Here is a 21289-nt window from a genome sequence, read left to right on the forward strand (position 1 = left end):
AAGAAGAAAATACAGTCTGGATTCCTTTGATATTGGTGAAATAATTATTTTATATTAGAAACTGTACACTTTCCTCAGAAAAGACAAATTCATCCATCTTTTTAGTATGAAATAAAAAGATTTGCAAGAATGAGCTGGAGAATTACTTGTTTTTTGGAAATAAAGCATTATGTGAATCTGATAAATTTTTTTTTTGCTTTATTTTCAAATCTAGACATACAAAGTCCAGAATGAAGACTTGTCTCATTTTCTCTGAACGGAGCATGAATTAGCCACACAGATATGAGTGTTCAGGTACCAGGGCATCAACTGCAATCCCAGCCCATCTTGTGAAAGTGTATTGGGCTCACTAAACTCAAAAGAAACAGTCTTATGCATTGGCAGTGGCCTTCTCCCCTTAACCCTCAAATTACCTTTAGTGGCTAAAGTGCATTACACCAGAAACGTTCTCGAAGGAAATCAAACTAATTGCAGAGACTCAAAATAAATGTTTGTTCTTGATGAAGGAAGATAAGAATGGGTGGAAACCAATGAAGCAAAAGCAGGACCTTTCTTCCACAGTACTGAAAGAACACATGTAGTACTTTTGGAAGAAAGAAGGCCTCAGGCCTACATTAAAGGGAGAGCTTATCCGTTGATACCCATATTACCTCCTAATTACCTACCTAACTCAATTTAAATGCAGTTTTCAAGGAAGAGTAAAATTCTGAAGGAACTGCTCTTGTTGGTTGGGTTTTGTTTTTAAACTAGAGAGAACAAAAATGCTGAGTCTTCAGAGAAACCATGGGCTTCCTTACATACCATGTCCTTGTAGAATCACATATGCTTCTATCTCACCTTTATGAAACACCAAATCACAGAAAAGTTAAGGTTTGAAGGGACATCTAGAGGTCACCTGGCCACACAAGTTTATGTACACATGACATTAAGAATTAAAATGCCGTTATAAAAAACTACAAGTTGGTTCTCAGATCCAGTAGATAAATGGTTCTCCTACAACTTGCTTTGAACTTTTCATCTGGCACTCTCCAAAAAACTTGGAAGAGAGGCATAAGAAAATTACTTGTATCATTATTAAAAAACCTTGTATAGTAAACCACCTTCTTTTTGAGACCAAATATAACATTATTTACCAAGGGTGATGGTTGCATTTCAAACAACTCAAAAAAAAACAACCAAAAAACCAGATGTGCACTCACATGTACACAATTGGCCTGGAAATTGAAACACAGAACTTCCATAAAGATACTGAGGAATAAGACAAAGGAGTAAGAAAAACCTCCTCCTACAATTTTGAGACACTTGACCACTAACTAGTGGCTCTCTGTGTTATGTTCTTCACTAGAAACTGACAGAAGCACAAAAATACACTGTTACTCTTCAGTGGCAACTGAGTAAAAAAGTGTCTGAAGAACCTGGACCCACAGATACCAGACACTATTTAAAACATTTCACACAGACTAGTGAGAAAATGAGCATCCCTCAAACAAGTAAAGATGACCTTTGAAAACATCAGTTGCAATGCTAAAACAGTTATCTGTCAAGATTATGAGCGACACTATGTTAGAGAATCGGTGACCATGGAGAGAAACTGACACTCAACAATGCTGGTTTTAAATTTCTTCAAAGATTAAAGAACTTACACACCATACAAAAGGTCAGACTGGTAGAGGAAGAAATGGAGCAAAGTAACAGGTATGAGGTTCTAGAACACGACAGTCAGAACAATGAAGTAGATGAAAGCCCATCCCAGTTGGAGAGGGTGCCTAAGGCAAGGCACCCTACCCCCCCGCATTGCTACATCATCTGTCAAAAGAGAAAGAAGGGTTATTGTCATGGGGGACTCTCTTTTGAAAGGGACACAGGGCCCAATATGCCAACCAGACCCAACCCACAGGGAGGTCTGTTGCCTCCCCAGGGCTCGGGTGAGAAACTTTGCTAAGAAAGTCAAGCACCTGGTACGGCCCAATGACTACTACCCGCTACTGGTTTTTCAGGCTGGTAATGATAAGGTAGCAACAAGAAATCCTAGAGTGATCAAAAGGGACTTTAGGGCTTTAAGTCTTGGCCCAGTCCCACAGCTACAACATCATCGGCATAAGCAAAACCTGGTGGGATGAGTCCTGTGGCTGGTGTGCTGCAACAGATGGCTACAGGCTCCTCAGGAGGGACAGGTGGGGAGGCGAGGTGGTGGGGTGGCGATGTATGTGAAGCATGGGCTGGACTGTGTGGAACTTCAAGTTGGTGATGGCAAAGTTGAGAGCCTCTGGGTAAGGATTAAGGGATGAACAAATAAAGGGAATGTCGTAGTGGGAGTCTATTACAGACCACCCAGCCAGGATGACAATGTCGATGAACTGTTCTTTGCAGAACTAGGAGATGCCTCGAGCTCAACTCTCCTTGTCCTTATGGGAGATTTCAACTTGCCAGAAGTCAATTAGGATCACCACACGGCTGACACAAGCAAGTCCAGGAGGTTCATAAAGCATCTAGATGATAACTTCTTGGTGCAGGTGCTAAGGAAGCCAACTAGGAAAGGTGCCCTCCTAGATCTGTTGCTAGAGAACAGAGAGGGTTTTGTGGGAGACGTGGCAATTGGTGGCCATCTTGGTCATAGTGACCATGAAATGGTTGAGTTTAGAATTTATGGCAACAGAAGGAAAACTGCCACCAAAACTTCAGCCCTGGATATGGGGAAAGCAGACTTCAGGCTGCTCAGGGAACTAGTCAGCAAGGTCACCTGGGAAACTGCTTTTGAAGGCATTGGCGTCCATCAGTGCTGGTCAGTCTTTAAGCACTGCCTCCTAAAAGCACAAGATCAGGCAATTCCAAAATATCAGAAGCCAGGTAGGCGGGGCAGAAGGCCAGCTGACCAGGGCTCTTCTACTGGAGCTTAGGTGAAAAAAAGCAAGTGTAGGGCTGCTCGAAGGAGGGTCAGGTGACACAGAAGGAATACAGGGATGCTGTTTGTGTTTGTAGGGAGAAAATTCGTGTGGCCAAAGCCCAACTAGAGTTGAAGCTGGTTATGTCTGTGGGAGATAATAAAAAGTTTTTGTGTTTTTTTTTAGATATGTGAACAGAAAAAAGGAGGACCAAAGGAAACACAGGTCCACTACTTGATGGGGAAGGTCTCCTCACAGACAATGACAAAGGCAAAGCAGAGATGTTTAATGCCTTCGCCTCTGTCTTCAACACTGATGATGGGCTTTGGGACCCAGGGTGGCCTGAACTGGAGGACCATCACGATGGGAACAACAAACTCCCAACTGACCCTGAACATGTGGGGGATTTGCTGCTCCGCCTGGATCCATACAAGTCCACGGGTCCGGATGGGATTCATCCCAGGGTGCTTAAAGAGATGGCTGATGTCATTGCGGGACCTCTCTCAATTATTTTTCAATGATCTTGGGAATCTGGAGAGGTCCCAGTAGACTGGAAGCTGGCAAATGTTGTACCAGTTTTCAAGAAGGGTAAGAAAGAAGACCCTAGCAATCACAGGCCTGTCAATCTCACGTCAGTGCCTGGTAAAATTATGGAGAAGACGATTCTTGAAGTTCTTGAAGCACACCTGGGGGACAATGTGGTCATTGGTCCCAGCCAACATGGGTTCATGAGGCGTATGTTCTGCCTAACAGATTTGATTTCCTTTTATGATAAGATCACCCGTCTAGTCTATCAAGAGAAACCAGCTGATGTGATCTTTTTGGACTTCAGCAAGGCTTTTGACATGGTTTCCCATAGGATCCTACTGGACAAAATTTTTGGACTTAACAAAAACATCATATGATGGGTGAGCAATTGGCCGATGGGCAGGGCTCAAAGGGTTGTGGTAAATGGGGCCAAATCTGACTAGCGGATGATCACTTGTGGGGTCCCCTCAAGGCTCCATTTTAGGGCCAGTCCTCTTCAATGTTTTTATAAATGATTGGATGTAGGACTAGAAGGTGTTCTGAGCAAATCTGCCAACGACACCAAACTTGGAGGAGTTGTGGACTCGGATGAGGGTGGAAAGGCCTTGCAGAGAGACCTGGACAGATTGGAGAGCTGGGCGATCACCAACTGCATGAAGTTTAACAAAAGTAAGTGCTGGGTCTTGTACTTGGGACAGGGCAACCCTGGCTTTACGTACAGACTGGGCGACGAGACGCTGGAGAGCAGCCCCGCAGAGAGGGATCTGGGGGTCGTGGTTGACAGCAAGTTGAACATGAGCCAGCAGTGTGGCCTGGCAGCCAGGAGGGCCAATGGTATCCTGGGGTGCATCAAGCACGGCATTGCTAGTCAGTCGAGGGAGGTGATTGTCCCACTCTACTCTGCGCTGGTGCGGCCTTACCTCGAGTACTGTGTGCAGTTCTGGGCACCACAGTACAAGAAGGACATTAAATTGTAGAGTGTCCAGAGGAGGGCGACGAAGGTGGTGAAGGGCCTAGAGGTGAAGACATATGAGGAGCAGCTGAGGTCACTTGGCCTGTTCAGCCTGGAGAAGAGGAGGCTGAGGGGGGACCTCACTGCAGCCTACAACTTCCTCACAAGGAGGACTGGAGAGGCAGGTGACCTATTCTTTGTAAACACCAGTGATAGGGCCCGTGGGAATGGTGTCAAGCTGAGGCAATGGAAGGTTAGGCTGGATAACAGGAAGAGGCTCTTCACGAAGAGGGTGGTTTCACACTGGAACAGGCTCCCCAGGGACGTAGTCACTGCACCAAGCCTGTCTGAATTTAAAAAGTGTTTGGACTGTGCACTTAGTCACATGGTGTAAACTTTTGGGTAGACCTGTGTGGTGCCCAGAGTTGGACTTGACGATCTTTACGGGTCCCTTCCAACTCGGGATATTCTATGATTCTATGAACATGCATTTATATCCTAGAAACATTAAAAAGGAGAATGAAAAAAAAAGTTGAATGTCTTGAAAAGCCAAATGTCACTTTACTACAGATTTCATAGATAAAAAGCAATAGTGTAGTAAGCACACAAAAAAATGGAGTCATACATGTATTTTGAAATGTCTTATTGGTGTTACAGTAACAAGAAAGCTTATATTGAGAAGAACAACTCTTTGGAGAATTTAGCTACCATTTTCTCCAGGAAGTCATCAACAAAGTCTGCCAAAACCAAGTCAGATGTTACAGCCACGGTGTAACAAGCAAGCTTTCTCACTAATTTATCTACTTTATTTATGTTATCTAATTTATCACAGATACTATTAGATTTAGTAGCTCTCTCCCCGATCCCCACACCAGAAACTATTTTCCAAAAGGCGACTTAAAACAGCCTTTACACACAGAAGCTGGCTGAATTATGCTATAATATAGTCACAGAAAGATAACCATCCAAAAATTTAAAGTTAAAATCAAGATCATTGGTCTGAAGGCATGTGCTGGATTTTTAGGGTTCTGCTGGCTTCCTGTCTCAGCCCCCTCCCTTGTCCAATTTATGCTTTGTCATTTTGAATGCCAATTAAAGCCTTGTATTGCTGTATGTCAATATGCATGGTAAATACAGTCAACACTGAAACTTTTAACTGGACTAAAAGAACCATTGCCTAGTTAGTAGTTCATTGCAGGGTACAGAGGCATTGCATATACTGTTCTACTACACAATTTGACTTAAGTACCATATTAGAAAATTGTATGTTTCCTCTTCAGACTTGAAACCGGATAGGTAGAGGTATGTAAGAAAAAGCACAGTTGGAAACAGACAGTAAAGGAAGCACTGTGAAGAAGAGAAACAAGGACTGCAATGATATAATTTAATATTCCCCAAACTGTGAGAAGAGTTGCTTTGATGTCTCTGGGTAAACAGCTACACAGTTAACTGACAGCTCCAACTTGAGAATGAATCAGATCAAGAGAAGAAAATAACTGAAAGCTGTATACCATACATGAAGGAGTCAAATTAAGGTCTTAAAAATATAGATAGTGCATTTTTTTTAATTAAACTCAAGTTTTGTGAGAAGGCAATGAAAATCAGGTATGCCTGTTGACTGCAAGAATAACACAGAATTGGGGAATAAAATCAAGTCTCTCAGCAAGAAATTACTATGAGCTGAATTTTGATAATTTCCTTGAAACAGTGTACTGACTTTCAAAATGCAGAGGTGTATTAAATATTTAAGGAGCAAAGTTCTCATCTGCTTACAGCTATTCAAATGATATAACCTTTCAGGTTACACTGGTTTCAGATGGAGTTGAGACTCTGACCCTTTGGAAAGCCAAGTTGCCTACATACATGTTAAGGTCTGTACCTTAAAATACAGAAAAACTAACAAAGACAGTCCGAGTATTTTGAAATGCACTTCAAGATGAAACACCAAGTTAAAAGTCAATGCCAACAGACAGTAAAATTGAGATTCCTTCTTCATCTTATATATATACATATATATATATACACATGTACATTTAAAACTTGGCACTGCTTACTGAAATTAATACTTAGGAAGTTACTGATAATGAGTAGTTATCAAAGATGAACTCACAATTTTTGGTACTCTATGCACATTCATGACAAACTGAGAAAGTACCAACTATAGCTACCATCTATAAACAGCTCAAACAAATATCTAAAGGGCTACAAAAATATGACAAAGCAACTAAGTTTTTAATAATCCATTACAATATTCAAAATGTTTATAAAAGGTGAAGCTTGTCTAGAATTTTGTATATGCAATCCCTAGAAAACTCTTAAAATGTAAAATAATATGAAACTTCATTTTGCTCATAACTTTGCATTTGTCTTATGTTAGTTTGTAATAACCTGACATTTATACATTATTCATAGAGATTTTGACACAAAGGATACAGAGATAGAATATACGACTATAAAATATGTTAAATAAGTTTACATGCAATTTGGTTTTTGGATTTGTTTTCACATAGAGTACAGTAACATTCTTTTCTGTGTAAAACAGGATAAGTATAGATCAATTTCTTAAGCAGAAATTTTAGAGACTGAAAGGCTCTCTTTTTTAAAGCATATAATCAATTTAAGACTTTCTGCATTTATGTTTGAAATTAAAAGTTAAATATCCCCTTGTATTCGAGTTTCTTTGTCTTGTCAAGGCCCTCTTATTAAGGTGCTTTGTTCCAGTCCTTTAATTGATGCCCCACAAAATTACATTTTCCTTTCAAATGTTCCATCCATTTGCAAACTTGCATTAAGAAGATATTAACGAACACTTAAGTCATAGCATCCTTGCTAAAAAAAAAAAAAAAAAAAAAAAAAAAAAAAAAAAAAAAGACTAAGGGAAACTATACATTTTTGATGTTATCTTACCCCATTCAAGCTGCCCAAATCTTTCACCAAGTGTTCATCTGTAGAGGGATCATAGTTAAGTACAGCATGTTGCTTGTCCACACTTCGTGACTAAAATATTAAAAAGAATACAAAATAAAATAACGCATTTCAAGAACAGATCAATATAGCAATAATGGCTATTTCTGCGAGTACTGCAATTATGTTCTTTCCACATGTTTCTTCAAACTGTATACAAAAAAATTAGGCCTACTCTAACTTGAGAGTTAACCATATCCAACGCTGACCCTGGGTGCCCATAACAGAATCAAAAAATTCTGAATAATGATTTTCTTAATGTTTCCTCAAATATAGGTCCCATACCTATACAGTGATAAGAATGACTTCTGTGCTCATTCCTGTCCCAGCACCAGCAGTGCCTGTCAGTTCTAAGGATCCCAGGTTATCAGCACATTAGCCAGTTCAAGGCCTTAAGACCATGCATCCAGGACTCCTAAGGAAACGCTCTCTATTCTCAGAATCCCTTATCTCATTCCTTCTGTATCTCTTGTGACTTGCTAGTACTGTTTTTCTTCCTTCCTTCAATTTCCTTCCTTTCCATGCCAACTTTTCATTGCTTTGTTTTCTCCTCATAGAAGTGGATTCTCTCCTCTTCTGCTTATACTTATTATGTTATTTTAGCCATTCTGCTCTACAGGAAATAGAAAGGGTGTTAGAATATAAACAGGGAGTGGGAGGTAGGGGGGGGAAGGACAGACAAAGGAAGAGAGAGACAAATGAACAGCAAGGTCACTGATGCACTACATCAGTTAAGCGTTCTTAACAGTGGGTAAAGATACAGTGCTACAGTTCATTTTATATGGGTTTAGTAACCTTTCCTCAATTGAAAAAAGCTCAGTAAAATCAAATTCACTGATGTGAGTGTTCTGCTGAACCTACAATATCAAGATTATGCTTTCCCACACAAGTGGTGCAAGAATGCAAGCAAATGAATTAGCCTATCTTTACCTAGGTTATGAGAAAAAAAAAATCTGAACTTCTCCCAATTATTTTATTCAAATATATATTATGCTATTAATCAGTTATTTTCTAATCTTTACACACCACTTCCTATTAAAAAAAAAAAAGTTAAAATGGAAATGAAACTAACAAAAAGATCCTCAAAGCTTCACAATATTTTGTCACAGTTTTGAAATTGTAAGAACAATTACTTGAGTCTGTGGCTTTTAGAGCAGCACCTGAAGTTCTGCACATTACAGCTCTCCTCAGGCTTAGACTATTTGCATATAATAGAACATGTTTTTATTATTTACAGATGATCTTTACAAGTCCAAACATTGTGCTAATCTTTGAAATACCACGTTTCTTTCAGATTTATTATTGTTGCATTCCATTCAAATATAATTCCTACCCAACTACTCTTTATAAGATTGCATTGCCCTGGCTGGCAGCTAAGCACTACACAGCCGTTTGCTTGCTCTTTCCACTCCCTCAGTGTGAAAGAGAATAGGACAAGAAAAAAGCAATAAAACAAATGGGTTGTGTTAGGATAGCTTAAGAAGTGTGAAGGAAAGAGGAAGAAGGAAAAAACAATCAAACAAAAAATCAATCAATCAAAACAACAACAACAAAAAAACCACCAACAACAATTCTAGTGATTCAAAGGCACTAACTCACAATCTCCCACAAGCAGACTGATGCCCATCCAGTCTGTGAGCAATGGCTACTCTCCCCAAAATCACCTCCCATCAGTTTTTATTGCTGAACTCATCATTATATGGCACAGAATATCTGTTTGGTTGGTTGGGGCCGGCTATCCTGGCTGTGTCCCCTCCCACCTTCTCCACTCCCAAGATACTCATGAAGGAAGGCAGCAGCAAAAAAAAACAAAAAAGGCTGTGACACTGTAAACCCTGTTCAACCATAGCTAAAACAGGGTCTTATCAGCTGTTTGGGTCACAAACCCAAAGCATACTGTAATGATGAAAATTAACTCCATCCCTGCCAGATTCAGTACAAAGATCTATCTACAACTGAAGACAATTTTAATCATAGTGTAACTGTGCTAAGAGCTGTACACATATGAAGAGGAAAACTCCATATTCAGTTAAAATAAATTTGTAGCTTACATTACTTTTCAATACAATCCATACTACTAAAATGTATTCTCAGAATACAAAAAAAATACTTCTTTTGAAATAAATCTATATTATTAGTAATATCAAAGTTATTTATTTTTGTTTCCAAGGATATAACTCCACCATCAAGATCCAAAAGGTTTTCTAAACATAACGCTAAAAGAAGGGGAAAACGCAGAAAGGTGGTGTATTGGAGAAGCTAGTCTAATACAAAGATTGAATACCACATTTGAATACATTTACAAAATAACACAGTTAAAAGTAAATCTGTATTCCCAGGCCTGAACAAAACCCCTAGTAGAAGAATAGTGGTCAGGCATAGATCTGAGGTCTAATTCTATAAAGCACACAACAGAACTGAAATGCTTTTTAATAAGGCTTTTATAACATGCTTTCTGTCAAGAGATTATGAATAAAAGCATTAAATTCCACTTTCTTTATCATGCATTGTCCACATGCTTTGCAGTAAGAGAACAACCAAGTTGTCAGGAGTGGAATGGAAGGTCCTACACAAAGAGCTATACATACAGAACAAGAACACATTATCAGCTTCTCCTTTGGTGGGTTCCTCCCCCCTTCAGCAATTGTGGTGTCAGTCATGCTGGCATGTAGACCTAACAGCAGGCTACAAAGAATATTCTCAAAAATCACCAGGCCCCTCGATTCTTTTTACTATCCCTAAAGTCAACAGAGAGCAACTAACATCCATAAATGACTGGATTCTATTTAAAATATTACTCAAAGAGGGAGCTGCTTTTGGAGGTGATGATGACTGAAGTTCTGTAAAATGAAAGAGTAAACGCTCGAGTGTTAAGCTTTGCTCTAAAGACTTACTAGCTGAAGACGTGGACCATTAAAACCTAAGTTATTTACTAATGAGAAAACTGCAAAATCAAATGTACCACATATGCATTGTGTGAGGAAAAAGTATCACACGTTCTCCAGCTATGGCAAAACTTCAGGAAAATAACATATAGCAAGGAACTCAGCCTTGGTTTGCGTGTATAAAGCTACAAAAATCCTTCCTAGGAGTGTTTCAAATCCTTCATTTAGGTAGCAGAAGGTAGAAAATTATGTCAGCCAGAACTCATTTTGTTAATCTTGGTATTTGGTTTCATATGAACTGTTAACTACCTATTGGACAGCGAATTCTTGGTCTTTTCTACTCAGCTAAACAGATCTGCAGTAGTGTATATTATATACACATTGTCTACAAATCGTTTTGTTGGACAAGAACAGATCTATGGCTGGCCTGATGCCACAGTGACTTGTAGGCAGCCAATCCAAGTGAATACTAGAATACTAAAGTAGAATACCAAGTAGAATACTAAAGGATTAAAAAGTACAATAAAAATCAGTACTGTGGTAGAGATGGGAATATTAGGAATGACAGACAAAGAAAAACAGTTAACAAAAAACACTAAGTGCTGAGAAATCACCGTCTTTAAGAAATTGCTTCTACTTTCCCTACCATCTATGAGAGAATTCTGCCTCTCTAATTTCATACTGAACAAAATTTTACGGTTAGAGTAACAAAAGTAACAGTAGTTCTTGCAATCAACATAAAAATATTATAATGATGTAACGTCAATAGCATCAAGCGAAAACACATATATGTGGATTTTAATACAAAATTTGTAGAAAACTAGTCATTTTCTAGAAAGTTGCAACTCTTAACATTCTTCCTGACATGAAAAACTATTTGGATTAAACAGGGAGTAACAGTTATTGTTGGGAAGAGGAGGTGTGAACCAGTTTTCTTACATACCTAACGAGACATAAATTATTTGAAGCATATCACTACTTTTACACTGTTGCAACATTTACATTTTTCCAACCTGTGAACAGTGTGGTCATGTAAGGTATAAAATTATCATTTAATTCCCCACCTTAAAAAAGTGGAGATTATTGTCAGTTTAATGACCTAAAGCAGAAAATGATGTGTACCAGTGATGGATAGAGAAGGAACAAAAGGAGGAAGAATAGGAGAAAGAAAAAGGACAACAAACCACAAACAAGCTAGTGGAAAAATAAAAGTATTTTGTAATTATAATTTCTTGGGTGGGAACCAATGATGTGGGATACTTTGTTGTTGTTGCCACCTTGTCTTTTTTTTTCCCCTTTTAAAACAAATACTTCTCACAAAATACTCCATACTGACTTTTTTTTTTTTTTTTAAAGACAATTAGGAGTATTTTCAACTACTTTATAAGAAGACAAAGTATTTCTATCACTAAAACCTTTCGGATAGATTCTGAGGTTGAGAACCAAATGCCTTTTACCTATAGAAATTACATTCTCAGTAATGCACATAAAAGTAGGTTTCTAGGCACTTCATTTGCAAGTGAAATTCTGATTTGGCCATTGATGGCTGCATACACAATTCTTGAGAACAAAGAGTCTACAAGAAAATATTTTACTGAGCGGTTTGGACATATGGAAGTTTAATCCTTGTAAGAGTTCTACAGTAACCAAAGACAAGATTTTTTTTTTCCAAAATATTACCATTAGCCATTCAAAAATAAATATACTGGAAAGAAGCTCAGAGGACTTCAGCTTTGATAAGGCAAAGTGTCTGCTGTATAATAATACGTAGTAATAATACATAATAATACAGTTACACACCTCCTTTAAGTGTTCCCCATAGTGATCCAAAAGTTGAGGAACCTACTTAAAGCATTAAACTATTTTGACTAAGACTTGTCTTTTTAGAGTTAAAATGAAACCATTACTGAGACTGAGTCATTCAACTTCCTTAGAGATACAGAAATACTCTTCTCCACTAATTTCATTTGCCTTTGTGCAAGATCAGGACATGGGGATAGAGTTGCATCAAATCATGTGACTAAATTAGATTACAAGTTGCAGAAAAAAGAAAGCTCTTTTCAACAGCATCCAGTGCACTTAGCATTATCACATATTACAGAGCACACAGTTTACTCATCATGCTGCAAAATTTCTTTAATCATCTATTTCTGCATTTTGTATGTGATTTATATAAAGGAAATCTGATCCCCTATGCTTTGACAATAAGCGTATGATCGATGGCAATATATTCAAACTAACTTTTCCTAAGAACACAAAAGATTAATCAGAACTACTGCCCCTCCCAACATCTGGCAAGTTTCATTTTCAAAAGGAATACAAAACTGGCTCAAGATTTGAGCAGTTGCATATGGAAGGCTGATGCAATTACCTGTAACATCAGCTCACAGTCATCTCTTCCAACAAAAATCATTTCTCGTGGCAGCCTGTGGCGGGTGCCTCCACTGCTCACCAAAAACCAGGATGTTAAGCTCATTTTCTGCTTAGCTGATAAATCCTTGGCAAAGCTACGTCATCCTGCAGCGAGACAGAAAGAAAAAGGGACAGAGGAATTCATTTTTGGTTATTTTTAGCAACAGTTCCTACTCAGCAAACACTAAGCTGAATATCTAAAGCCTCTGAAAATACAGCATTTCTCAATAGCAGGCACTGAATCCAAGATTGGAGGAAGTGACAAGCTACAGATTTCCATAGTCTTGAGACTCTGCTTCATGCAACGAGGCAAACTGAATGAGAGGTAAGCTTCCTCAAAATAAATGAGCAGCCAGCTAATGCCAAAGTCATACATCAAGTTGTCAGAAAGCTTTTAACATTTAACAGCTTATTATCAAGATAGTGAAGCATTAATGTAGCAATTACCACAATCAATAAACAGCATGGCAAATGTTCACAAAAGACAGCAAGTAACTTGCACGTGTGGCATGTCATTACATTTTCATGTGAAGAACTACTTAAATTCTTTCCATTTTAAACCCAGGTTCTCTGTACAGCACTAAATTTTGCTTCTTATTTACTGTGAGATGTTCTCAACAAAACTTTAATCTTGGAAATTCGTCAGAATACATTTTGAATTGTAAACAAAAACGAGCAAAATGAGCAATTTAGAAGTTAATTGCAAGTAACAAAACTGAAAGCAGTGTTCCTATAATACTTTAGCTTAATTTACCAAACATGACACATATCATCAAACAAAAATAAACATTTAGCCATTTAAAATGCCATGAAAACACAAAAGTTTGAAAACTCAATAATAGTACTTTTATGGAAAAGTTCTTCACGTAATATGGCCCATTTGACACCAGATAAAGCCATGATGAAAAGCACTCTCCAAAATTATTCTATAGTTGATACTGGGAAAGTTATCAACCACCGGAGTCACATCCAACTATGATTTGGAATATGTAAAAGCTTAAAAATCTCTCTTCAAGATAAAGTAAGGCAAAGCAATCATTTCTTTCATTCATTACTACTCTCTATTCATTCAGGGGAGCTGAAAATAAAAAGCAACAAGTCTGCATTCCTTTTCAGTACCAAATAGGTGGTATTTCTGGACTTTTATTTATGCCATTTAGTGAAATTATGCAAGGGTAGCAAATATACTGTAAGTAGACACAAGCCTGTAGCAGATTTGAGCATAATCTGCATAATAATAAGAATGCAGTGAGGTTCTCAAACCCAGGAATAAAGGTAAGTACGAAATAAAATGCCAAGCCAGCACTGCCCCATAAGGCAACCTACAGCCATGGAGAGATCCCACAAATTACAAGCCCACACAAAGAGGAACGAGTTACAGCAAAACTGCATCTGAAAGTGACACAAGAGGCCACAGTAAGTTGAAAGCTTGCTATGGCAGTGCTAAAAATGAACCAGCAGAGCCGTAAATCCAATTAAAAAAAATTGAATTCAAATGAAGGAAATTAGAGGATTCAATGCGGTAAATACTTATTCCATTAAAAGGGTAAATAAGCATTTGCAACAGAGCTCCTCATATACAGCAACACATATGATAGGATAATCTTCCCATTACAACATCACAGCAGGTTCTTCAAATGAAGCCTATGCCTACTTAATGTTCTCCAATTCAACAGAAGAAATCATACAGCATCTCTGTCCTCCCTTACAATTACAAATTGCATTTACAATAATAACTTACTAGATGAGTTTAAATTTTAGTTCAGTTACCAAACAAGGATTTTAATAATTGCAACAGCTTATTCAGCGGTTTTGAAGGAAATTAACCTTTATATTTTTCATTTAACCTACTTTAAAAGTAGAAAATAAACTAGGCCAATCAAATGACACCTCTGAATTCCTTTTAAGAAAGAAACAGGAAGCATCAGAAATTGCCAGCCTAGGTTCCCACTTTTAACAAGGAAATTAAACGGACATATTAGAGCAAGCATGCTGATCAATATCAAAACTCATTCAGTTTGTATTTTACTGCCTTTTACATCTCCTATCTACCGATACAATACCATCCTTACCATTAGGCCTTCCTGCACTAATAGCGAACTCAGGAGAACTCTAAGATGATATAAACTATTTTAAGAAGTTCATATTCAAATACTAGATTTTAGTTTACACAGATAGACTGTCAATAAAAACTCCGTTTTTATTTTTAAAACAAACAAGTAGGTCAACAACAACTGAGCTAGAAGGAAAAACAAAATCTCCAAACCTCCTGCAAATGATAAAGCCTGACAACAAACAGATTAAATTAAGCTATCTGAAAATAATTTTTAAAAAGGAATTATACAGAGCAATCATTGCTGCACAGCTTGGCAGCACATTTGTAGTTAAAAGCCCATCACCATTTCTGTCAAACTTAATATTGTTGTTCTTTTCAAACAGCGCTGTCTCAACAGTGACAAATCATCAACCCAGATACATATTTTATTTTAAAGTACTCTTTAGAATAAACCAATGCCTTTGATCAGCAAAGCTCTGCTGAAATCGCACATGGCAAAACTAACTGAAAGTACAGGATACAGTATCAAGTTACTTAATATCAGAAGAAAAAAAGTGCGCTGAAATTTTTGTGTGAAACCACGCTGTTCATTAGTTACATAGACAGTATATGAACAAGTGCATTGTGCCCTGAAAACTTCGTGAAAGCTTAACAGTATTTTTAATACACTGCTGTGTTAAGTATTCTGGCTGTAGTGGAGAGATTCTGAGCGATAAGAGGATGAATGGCTGCTCACCGTCTAGGAGATACCGAATTAAATTACTACAGGACAGGTGCAAAATCATCATAAGTGGCTCTTTACACAGTGCAAATTTAGGCCATGGTAGTTCTTGCAATTAAACGCTATGGATACTAGAAGGTTACATTGGGTCAAAAAGCGATAATTATTCAGGGAAGAAAAAAATATCCTTGTGCCTATTAAATCCCATTTGTGAGCCAGGGAGAAGTCCCCTGGTCTTGTCCTAGCGAATGTGCACCCTTCCTTATAGAGCCTGTGCTTGTGGGGAAGGCGACAGAAGCCTGGTGGGACCTGTCTGTCCTACCTCAGGACAGACTGCCCCTTTCAGCCAAAGTACTCATCAGACACAGTAGGATTTCCTCTCAGCAAAGCCAATTTTAAACCCTGTATTGAAACATTTTATTCGTCTTTGCTAAAAGGGCAGCACTGTGTTGCAATCTTTAACCCAGGAAAGATTTCGTTACTGAGACTCAATCATCCAAACCAATGCTTTGCCCTAGATACCCTGGAAGTCTGTTTCTCAGACCTCTATTACAATTGTGAAACGTTTCCTCGTCTGCAGAAGAAAGAGCATTTTATGGCGAAGGACGATGAATTTCAAAAGGCAATAATCAGTGTGTAAGAAAACACACACGGGTAATAAGTCATTTGAAACAGATGCAGCAGCAAAGGGAAATTGGCTACATCATCCTGTAAGTATAATTCAGCCCTAACAACTAAAGCCCTACATTATGTCGCCAAAAGATGGGTGTAACCAATTTCAAATATGTCTAGAGAAACATTGCCAAGATTACAGTTTTGATACAGTAATGTTATTGTAAGCAAAACCCCTTAATAATCTCACATTTGAGCAATCTGGAGTCTACATTTCTGTATTTGCCTGTAACTGAGAAGATCCAACTGTTTCCTCCAGCTAGATTATTAGCAAGCACTGAGATGCCAGTCAAACAGAGAAGCAAAAAGCTACCTTTAAAATTAAAGCTAAACCTAATATACGCCAAGATCAGGCTTAAGCACCAGTCTTCCAGATTAAAACTGAAAATCATATAATTTTAATAGTACATAAAATGTACTGTACAGCAATGGGATAATTATTTAGAATACTTCAAAGTAACATTCAAAAACACCTCTGCATCAAGCTGATACACAATATTGACAATCCCTACATTGCCCAGTATTTGCTGCTTTAAGTTCCTGTTTCCAGCTGCTAAAAACTTCATTAAAATCTTCTTTGACATGTAATTGTGTATTCAGGTGAACCTTGAGAAGTATTGACTCAAACATTTTTGAAACAAAGTAAGTGAAAGAAATTCGATGTTACCAGTGTAAGAAATAGTAACAATAATAGTTGGGAGAAGTACTTGATACATGCAGATTTGTAACTGAAATGTGACAGGAGGCCTTAGTATCAGTTTGTACCTTCTACTACTGTTCCTGTGCAAATTGATCCAAACGCAGACAAGCAAAAGGCTTTTGAAAACTTCCTATGTGCATGTTAGTTCAGCAAGTACACAGATAAATTCTCTTACCATCTGTCTACACGCAGCATGCCCTGCGTTTGCCTTAACTACTGCTTTTCCATGCTGTAGTGACAGTCTGAATGGGAACCAGCGCCCCATTGCCCACTACTCCCAATTCAGCCACCACTGATGGCAGAGCACGAAGGCGAGGGGACAGCAGCCGGAGGGACAGGCTGCCAGGCAAGGCAGTTGAGCAGGAGCCAGGCAGACTCTGCAGCCAGGACTCGAGGAAAGAAAACATCAGGTGTAAGTCAAGGGAGAAATCAGAATTAAGAGAGTGCTAACGGCATCGGCAGTGACTGGAAAAGACTTCAAGCTGATTCCCAAGTCACCAAAAAATGCTGTGAGCAAAGAGTGCCCACTGCTGCTGTACTGACTGTCCAGAGAAGTTGAGAATGCCATGGCTGGCAGGTCTATTTTTGACTGAAACAGAGAAATCTATGCTATAGAAAGAAAGAAGCAAAGTGAATGTAATTCCAACCCTGACAAGACTACAGTATCAACACAGCTGATACTACGAAGTATTCTATAAAGATAAATGATTAAAATCAAGGAAGTTAAGTGGAAAACTCCATAATAATATGGAGTTCTACTCTGTAAAACACTCTGAGGTGGGGCAGTATCACAAGGGGTGTTTCATATGCAATCATAATTAACCTACTTACATACAGCATTCAAAAATAACCTTTAAAATAGTATGCGGTGGTATAGTTAACCAGGACCTCTACCTTATTAAGGTTAAAACATAAAGCTTGACGATCAATTAATGAGGGTGGTTTTGTTTGTTTTTTTTCCCTTCTCCTCATCAATTGATTGGCCTGTACTTATTTATCACACATCACTAAAACCTTTTGTGAATTATTAACTTCCCACTGACTTTATCTGCCATGCTTATTGCCACAATATGAAAAAGTCACTAATGCTTATGGCAAAAGCTCCACAACATCTTTGTAAAAGGTTTATTATAAATGGGAAACTATAGAGGGTATCTTTCTTTTAAACACTGAAGTACCTTAATATTGAACTATTTAAGCTCTAAAACCAACTGCACTTCATCTTAAAGCAGCTAGTTTTATGCACCACTACACGCATTCTCATTTATTTTTACAGTCTAATATATTTTTGTTAAGTCACTGAATGCCTAGTCCTTTTGCAAGTAAGGCTAAAGAGTGTGGGCGTAAGCTGGTAGGAAAATTAGGACCATCCTTCCAAAACAGAAGGCGATGCTCATCTCTCATCGCAGGGCCTATAAATAAAAGAATTCATTCTGTACGGTAGCTTCTAGATGTCTGAGTCATGAAACTATCCTTGGTGTTTTTTGTAATCCACCGGTTTCATGACTGGCACAGCCGTCATCCCAGAAGTGGAGAGAAAGGGTTCCACAAATTTCAGTCTCTTGGCTGAAGCTATTCTCACCAGTTCCTAGAGTTAGCCCACCAAGGAAATTTGCTAATAAAGAGGTTACCTTGTGCAGGGAAAAAACACCTTTCATTAGGAACTGGAATTCAATTCCACTGAGACTAAGGCTACATAAGCAGTGGTGGTGCACAATGTTGCTCCTCGATGCTCTTAAACCCATTGAAAATTAAAGAATTTTAGGCTAAAGAGAGATGGCAATTTTTGTTGAATTTATGGACCTGCTGAGGTCACAGACAGCGTAGTTCAGAAGGGGAAACAAGACGATTTTCAGCCTTGGTCCTTGCTTGCCAAGCAACACAGGACACATCTGTAGAAGTGTAGCACAGAAAAAGACACCACCCAAATAATGCTTGGACCACCGTGTCAAGTGGAAACACTTTTCACTTCGCAAAGTTCTCTGACAATATCCATATAGGTTAATGCAAATATAGGCATAAAAAGCTACAAAAAAAAAAAAATAAAAAAAAAATAAACAACTCAATGGAAGTATAAACAAGGTGGGTTATGTTTAAAAGAAAAACTCTTCTGTCACTTCCCACAGAGATGAGCTCACATGCTTATGAAAATTGACCAAAACAATCCCAGATTTTCAAAAGCTGTCCAACAAGCAGCAGTTGCTACATTACCAAATATTTCAGTGGCTGGAAAATTCAGCTGAACAGATCCCTCTGTTCTTAGAAGCATCCACATGGCATACACAGCCCTGAACAAGAAAGTGCTCCTGCTCACATGGGAACTAACAGGAATTTTTATATAAAGGAACACTGGCAAGTTGCATGAAAGTTTTGCACAATTACTGTGGAGTTACACTGGTGTAGCACTGCAGAACTTGATGGCAAGCATGAAAATTGGCAAAGTGGAAGAAAACAGAAAATCCACAGGAAGAAAAGTGAAGCATCCATTCAATTTACCCTATTTATTCATTTGCTTTTAATATTCAATTGCTTAAGTATGTTCAGGACAACTGTCCCTCTTGCTAAACCACAACACCTTACAGGAAAATCCCAGCCCTTGGTCTGCTGGCTTGTCATAATAAATTTAAGACATAAGGCAACTGAACAACAGTCTTGGGTTTTCATTCTGCTTCTGAGGTATGACTTTTTCCATCTTAGCTCAAATCTCTGAATGTGGCCACAATTCCTTGAAGAAAGATCATAAATTCATACTGAAGCCTTATGTTTCTTCTAAAACCTCCGTCAGTGTCCGTCTAGAGATGTAACCATGCCAAATTCTACAGAACAAGGGAACCATTGAGAGCAAAGAACCCCTTCTTAACCACTACCCTGTAAAAATCCTCTCTTTTCCTCTTTTTGTCCCCACCTCCCTTCTCTTTTCTTCTCATTTTTTGCACATGGAGGGGGAAGAAAGCAAAAGGCGGCTATGTAAACTTTTTGAATCTGAGTCTAGAAAATCATTCAGGTCTTCTGTTTATGGGCAGATAAAATAGTTCACTTGCAACATCTGTGAGTTCTGAGATTCAAAAAAGGTATTTTTGAAAATAATTTTGAGATTCACGAGAAGAAAAAAAATATATAGTCAAACAGAACAGAAGTGAAAAACAGTGCAAGTAAATGCATTTACAGCCCATCAGGAGACCAAGCTGAGCTACCTCCCCCCTTTCATTTATTGATATTTTTACTAATATGCATCCAACACAGGTAATTACCCACTGCACAAGACCAACCAAAACAACAAGCGCTGGCATTCCTCCCACTCACTAAAGCACCAGCAATGTATTTCTCAGGGTGTCTGGCTGGCAGGGGAGCACTTTCAGCGAGGAAACTCTGAATTCCCTGGGGGGTCCAGTCTGGCACCCTAGGGCCAGATTATCACATCAGCCTCCTCGGTAGCATTTGTGGGAAGAAGCATTTCTTCCCTGATATTTGAATGACAAAGGGGCATAAAAGCATTCTAGTTGGGCATGAGGCTAAGGACAGAGCAAGATTTTCCTCCTGCATTCAAGGAGTTTGAGGTCTCCCCAGAAGGCTCCCAGATAGCCCCCTCTCTCTGCAGGTGCCCCCACGCATCTGATGGAGGCAGGAGGAGAAAGCAGAGCAGGAGGCTCTTGCCCTCTGCCAGTCACCCAATGGAAGAGGCGCACTTCTCTCCTGTGATGCGGCTGCACAAACATCCTCTCCCTCCAGTCCAGGGCAGAATTACATCTATGTTATTGTTGTGACACACAGGAATAGCTGTCAGAACAGCAACTGCAATAAAACCTTTCTTTCTGCCAGCAGTGCAGCTGCACTGGAAGTTGCTTGGGTTTTTGAGTTTGGGGGACAGGAGACAACAACTTGTGAGACTGTATCCTGTTTCGTTTTTGATGTGATAAAGACAAAAAAAGCCCCCAAACTTTTCTTTTGCTACTCTGTCAACATCAACATACAAATACTGCAAAAAAAATATATATGAAAAAGTCTTAATAACAGCTAGCAATCAATTGAACGTCACAATATGCAGAAGGATATTATTTGCATAAACAAACAACCAGGATGTCTGTAACAATTATGAAGCCCAACATTAAGACTTCCTATGAAGTGTAAGCAAACTCACACAGTGGAAACTATATCTCCCATTTGAAGCACCCTTAGAAAGGGAAGTTAAATGTTTCAGGAACTATGAAGACAGTCATGCTTTATTCCCTACCATAGAAGTCCCCTTTAAAAAAGCAAACAAACAAAAAAAGCAATCAAAAGCAGCAATTCCTACTAGAAGCTAGGAGATTAAACTGTATCAAGAGCAATTTGCTGGACTAAAGGTGATGTCAGCAGATGGAAACAAAGACTTCAGCAACTCACCAAAACAATAAAATACTGGGTATCTTTACCAACAGTACTGGTAAACAGCAAATTCTTAAAAAGGACTGATGAGAAAACTTAGCACAGGACTGAAGCTGTACGTGGTTGGTTACTGTCTTTCACAAGAATCGTAA

At 38.6% G+C, this 21289-nt stretch overlaps 1 protein-coding gene across 4 annotated transcripts in view; it reads right to left on the reverse strand.

The window, feature by feature from the left end:
- CEP170 (centrosomal protein 170) overlaps positions 1–21289 on the reverse strand; it is a 101445-nt gene that overhangs the window by 67327 nt on the left and 12829 nt on the right. For all 4 annotated transcript variants that reach the window (XM_084284845.1, XM_084284846.1, XM_084284844.1 and 1 more), the window contains exons 2-3: positions 12583–12728; positions 7270–7359 (exon numbers count right to left, since the gene is read on the reverse strand). In XM_084284845.1, the coding sequence (XP_084140971.1) occupies positions 7270–7359; positions 12583–12687 (195 nt within the window). In that variant the 5' untranslated portion in view covers positions 12688–12728. The remainder of the gene's footprint in view (positions 1–7269; positions 7360–12582; positions 12729–21289) is intronic.

Source organism: Netta rufina, assembly GCF_964035555.1.
Source record: "Netta rufina genome assembly, chromosome: 3".
Lineage (NCBI taxonomy): Eukaryota > Metazoa > Chordata > Aves > Anseriformes > Anatidae > Netta > Netta rufina.